Here is a 6,000-nt window from a genome sequence, read left to right as displayed (position 1 = left end):
ATTGTGGATAAAATGAACTCTTAATGCTCTACAGAGATCAGCTGCATTCCAGTGTCCAAGCCAGATCCCTTGAGAGAAAAAGTAAAAAGAAAACTGTTTGATTGTCAGAGAGGAAAGTACTGCTGAAACAGCCAAAAGATTTTTTTTTCCCCCCAAAAAAACAAAAAACCTTTGGCTGTAAACACACACACTTACAAAATGCTCATCACTGCTAAAAGTTGCTTCTGTAACCTTGCACAACTCGTGATGATGCAAGTGTGCAACCGACAGACACCAGTAACGAAAAGAACAGCAGAAACCCACCCAGATGCTTCTGAGATAAAATAAGGAAGACAAGCTGGACCTCACTGTCAAGGGAGTTTCTCCAGTCTGTGGGAGGTTCTGATAAAATCACCACTGCAGAATCGTAATTCATGACTATAACTCACAAGGAAAACTGAAAATCCATTTACATTTATTAGGAGATGGTTGTGCACAATTCCTTATCATCTTCAAAAAGACTACAAATGGAGTTTAACACTTCTGATTGCAAGCAAATGTTTGTCCGATGTTCTCAGGTAAGGCCAATTTAGTGCCTTGTTACATTTTCAGGATTTAGCATACATTTGTCAGTTCTTTACTTTCATCTGGTAACGGTCCCACTGCAACAGTAAGGAGAGATCACTAAGACACTTCATAACAGCAGCTGAACTTGGGTTACACAAATTTCCTTTTGGAATATGCTTCAAATGTAATTTATTCTTGGCAAATTTCTATTTCAAGGTCTTAAAACAACACTGTCAAAGGCTTTTCCCCTCCCCCCCGCATTTATACTACTACCACTACGAGCTCGCACTCTATAGAACCTCATGTCCAAAAATCTCAAAGCACTTCAGAAAGGAGGGCACCATCTTAAATAGTGGCATACTTGATCTGGAATCCTGCTTATAAAAGAATATATATTTTTCCTTTTTCTTCTGTTTACAAAAGGAAAAGTGTTCAACTAAACAACCAATCCTATTTTGACCTTAGTCCCACCTCTGACTGCCTGTAGTTTTCTCACATGCAAACCCACCACGGATTCGGGAGCTGTGTTTAATAACAATGCTCACAGCTGAGTTTCCTCTATGGAAAAGTGAGCATCAGCTGTGGTCAATTATTTTCAGATGGAAGCACTGGTCAAATTGTATGTCTGCCAAAATCTTGAGCATCACTTTATCAGAGTCACTACTACCATAACTAATGTAATCGGATAATGCACTTGATCCCATATTGGTTTACCAAGTGTAATAGACTATATATGCATTTCTCTAAATTCTCTCAGAGCTGAAACTACATAGATATAATGAAGAACTTCTAGTTTTGCCTTAAGCTGAACCTTTTACAACATTATTTTAACTTACTATTTTGATTTAGAGCACTGATTTTATATTCAGTCTGCAATTCCTGAATAGTTGAGCGGCAAACATGAAACTTTATGTACGAACGTTAGTATACTACCAGAACGCTCTACCTCCTTCTTAAAAGTGTCCTTAATAAAGCATTAGGCATGTCAAACAAACTTTTGTAAACAAAAGATAAATTACTCATGTTCTGCTCTGATTATAGCCAGATACATATTCTCATAAAATAAACATTCTCTTGTCATTTTCCATGGCCCATATATCCGTATCTATGAGGTAAACCACTTAAAATCATCAACAGTATATAAACCTCAGTACTCAACAGGAACCTCAGGAAAAATAAAACTGAGCAAGATGTCAATATCAAGAAGTGACACTTCGTTCCACTGCAAAGTGAAACCAAACAATTTATTTGTGCTAGATGAATGGAAAGAATGTATTCGGAATACATTTCTTTATACATTGTACCGGCTTAGGCTGCTAAATAAGCATTCATTAGTGCCATGTTGTGCTACTTTCTTTGTACTCTGTTTCTACCAAGCAATACAACATTTTTGGCTGTTATGCCAGTATATTCCTATATGCTCATTTTATATCTTATTATCTAACAGACTTGAACATTTAGAATACTTGTTCAAACTTTGTTTTAGGGGAATCACAATTAATATATTTTAACAAGGAAAAAAATAATCAGCTGTTCTCTACAATCACGTTGCCTTCTGCAGCAAAAAATCAAAGAGCACACTTCAATCAGCTAACCTGTGGGCAGGACCACACTTAGAGAAGTTACTTGTGACAGATTACACAGTATGGACAGCTTACAGGTTAATGTAAATGTCAAGTGAAATAATCAAACCTTAAGGTCCACAAATTATACATTCCATATACTCCAGCAAGTCAGTTCCCTCACTTAAAGATTCAGGCTGTACCATACGTTTGAGGTGTTTTTAAACAGGAGAAGTATGGATGTGTCCTGTGTGCTGAATTAAGCTTATTTACTAGGTAATACAATAGAGTATGTGTCTTGGGCACTGATTAGGGTGTCTGACTCACTTTTGCACTAGAAGCTGTTATTTCAAATGACTGAAACGTAGTGCTAATTTTCCACAAGCTTGGTAAACACTGTAATATTTCAGAACTCATCAGATAGCCCATCATGCCTTAAATTTTATGCAAATTCTCATGAAAAAATATAAAAAGGTATCCCTTTAATTTTACAAACTTAGAAGCCAGGAAAATGAAGCTTTGGAGCCAAGCAAAACGACATAATGCCGTATTACCAAACAGAGTAGCAAATGTTCCAGCCAGAGAATGGACATACATGTAGTTCAAGTAAACACTGATGGAAAATCTTGTTAAGTTAGTGTTGTAGACCCACAACACTGGCTGCATTTTATACAAACGTTTACAACACAATTAACAGTGAAGCCTATATAACCTCAGTGCAAATAAGTCAAATCCAAATATGCCAAGTAAGCCTTTGGCTTTTAGTAAACTGCTCCATGTTATGAGTCCAATTCTGACATACAGACTGCTGAGCACATGCACTAAGGCTGAGAGGAGGGATGCACTGAATGTTGAAAAGTGGCTGACTGCGATGCTGCAGATTGGACCGTAGGTTGCACAGGTGGTGGAGGTGGTGGCGGAGGTGGCTGCACTGGGGTCTGCGTGTTTGGAGAAGGAGGAGGAGTGGGACGTTTAAATTTGTCGGGGCTGTTACTTCTTCGTGGTGAAGGCCTCTGCAGAACAAATATTGAAATTATGTTTAACACACTCCTGAACAACTTTAGGTGCAAGTCCTCTAATCAATGTACTGAGCTTGGCAAAGGAAAAGAGAAAACACAGTTATTTGGGAAGAATCCCTTTTAAAACATTTCAAGAATCACAACGCAATTTTTATGTAAAATAAACTGTTCCTCTGAAATGGAGTAGCAAAGGAAAATTGAAGTATTTTTGAAATCAAACCAAACAGGCATTCTTTCCCGTCAGCTTGCAGGAAATGAAAGTAAGAAATTATGTCCTGAACTTATGTTTACCTCTGATGACCAGAAACCTATAAAAAAAAAAGTGAGAGATGCCATAGAGACAACACCTCTCAGTTGTGCCAGCCCAAGCAGTAGGTGCTGATGATGCTGATGAACTTTTAGCTTTACAATGCTGGTGTGTGAAGTCCAACTACGCAGTACCTGAGTGAGGGTGGGAATGTCTCAAAAGCCAAAGCATTTGCCCAGAATCATTTGCATTCTGAAAAACTCTTAGCCTGCATCCTGGAGCAAGACTGAAGCATAATTCAGCTTGTTCTTCTGAGATTGAATATCATACAACAAAGATTACAACCCCTTGAGCTGTACGAGTGAAACAATGGTTATTAAGCTCCCCTCAACAGAAACCACAGATTTGCAATAACCTGCATATTTATACACAAAGATTTAAAATCCATTTTTACAAACCAGTGGGGGAAAAATCTTTAAAAGTTAGCAACATAAAAATATAAATTACACTGCAGAACACTAAACTCTGCAGTTTTAAAACCAAAACGCTTACTACTTACCAATCCACTTAGCATTAATCAAGAACTTCATGGCATGACAAACTACCCACCCATAATTAATAATCAACCAAAGTCAATCAGCTCTGAGGAGAAGAACAGTTACAGTGCTATATCAAATGTACTACGTGTAAAATCAATTTGTTCTGTAATGGAGATTAAAAATGAAGAGTCAAGAAGCAAATCGCAGTTTGGTCAAATAATATATATTGTACCTATTTTTTTTGAACAATTATGTATAATAGATTAGTTAAATGCTCTACGAAAATAGCCAAAGGATTATCAACAGTTGACTGATGTTTCTGAAACACTTAAAATCATTTATTGCATTTGCATACGTCTAATAATATGAAGGGACCTGGCTTAAGTATAAAGGAAAAGCCATGAGCCACTTAACAAAACCTTCCTCTAAACAATTAGTATTTTGTCCTGGTGGTTGTCTTTGTCAGTGACTCAATGTTACTCCAATTAATTTATAGTATCAGAAAGAGCAGAATTAAAATTTCATAGAGACCGAACAGAACAAGTTCCTTAAAAAACTTATTTATAAAATTAGTTTCTAGGTTTTTCCAGATCTTCCTGTGACTAACCACCACATTAGTCACATCAGAGGGCTGGACCTGGACCAGGATTCTGCCTTCCTACTGAGCTCCAGCCTCCTGTTCTACCCACTACTATATAGTTCCCATCTCCATTTGCTCAATGGAATTAACAATTACTTTAGCATTCCCACCTAAGCAATTTAAGAAGCAGACATATTTTAGCATTCTACTAAATACTCTATTGAAACATGCTTTCACATCTGAGAATGACAAGTATATGCAAACATCTTAAAGGACAATATTTACATTCTACCATACCTGTTGAGAAAAATCAAAATGGTCTTGACACATTAGGAGCTTACAAGCTATCTCGCCAAATGGTTAATACTTAGACTCTGTTTTCTTGTTAAACTCCACAAATATTTAGAAGAAACTCAATTAAGTAGAAATGCATCAAACATCATAGTTAAAAAGGAAATAAATCCAGTTGAAAGATACTGAGAAATTGTCCTAACAAATGTTTAATATATTAACTTTCTTCTTTGCCAATGAGAATAGAAAATAAGAGTTAACTGCCTGTTACAGTGACATGGTGGTAGCATTGTGTGTCATCCTGAAGAAAACCTGAGCTTGGAGCAACCTCAGATGACTCATCCGTCAGATGGTGGAGACTAGGAGAAAAATGAAAGCAATGTTTTTACTTCCTGGGATAGGCTCAGTAGCTTAGAACATCACTTCTCACACCCTGCCTGCTGATCCATAAGATGATACCTATTACTGTCCTTAAGATGACAATACATCCTACTCTTTTGCAGAAAATAAGGTTCTCCAAAAAGAATCAGTTTCTGAGGGGTGAAGAGGAAAATCAGGGTTGAAGAAAGCAGCAATAGATATCTTGGAGTAAGGAGACAAAAACAAACATTTACAAAAACATTTTGCACAAAAGCTTAAGGACAAGCAATCATAACTTTTAAAACCCAAACTGACACCGGTAACAAACATTTGCTATTTAAAATACTTACTGTAATACCATGGGATGGTCCCATATGTTGCACATGAAGGCCTGGGGAATTGTAGTAAGACATTCCAGCTCTAGTCAGTGAAGTTGGTGGTGTGAAACCAACTGTGTGACTTGCATATGACAGACCTAAAAATTGTTAAAACAAGGCAAAAATCAATATTCTTGTTTATTTTACCAAGTATTTTGTGTTTTTTTTTGTTTGTTTTGTTTTTGTTTGCTGTATTTTGAAACAATGATGGTTTAAAGAAATTGTAACTGGTATCAAATTAGACACCTAAAAATAGTCAAAGGCGATGTAAAATTTATTTTATTCTTTTCCTGTAGTAAACTGACATGTGTTCAAAATCACACATTACACAACTTAGAACAACTTTTCACTTAACATAAACAGGGTAGGGCTCCCTTGGCAGCTTAGTTTTAGTTCACAGACATTTCCATCCAGCTTTCCATCTCTTCTCAGAGCAAATTGCTCCCTGAACAAAATGCAGTCTGAAGAAGCAGACAGGT

General features: G+C 36.7%; 1 protein-coding gene across 1 annotated transcript in view; it reads right to left on the bottom strand.

Moving 5' to 3' along the window:
- Nucleotides 1-1,767: 1,767 nt before the first annotated feature.
- The window catches only part of CCDC6 (coiled-coil domain containing 6), a 44,769-nt gene continuing 40,536 nt past the window's right edge, over nt 1,768-6,000 (bottom strand). Inside the window, exons 8-9 of the mRNA XM_035539702.2 lie at nt 5,495-5,619; nt 1,768-3,121 (exon numbers count right to left, since the gene is read on the bottom strand). Coding sequence (XP_035395595.1) covers nt 2,930-3,121; nt 5,495-5,619 — 317 coding nt within the window. The 3' untranslated portion in view covers nt 1,768-2,929. The remainder of the gene's footprint in view (nt 3,122-5,494; nt 5,620-6,000) is intronic.

The sequence above is a fragment of the Cygnus atratus genome, chromosome 7 (genome assembly GCF_013377495.2).
Source record: "Cygnus atratus isolate AKBS03 ecotype Queensland, Australia chromosome 7, CAtr_DNAZoo_HiC_assembly, whole genome shotgun sequence".
Taxonomy (NCBI): domain Eukaryota; kingdom Metazoa; phylum Chordata; class Aves; order Anseriformes; family Anatidae; genus Cygnus; species Cygnus atratus.
This window is presented reverse-complemented; position numbering and strand designations above follow the sequence as displayed.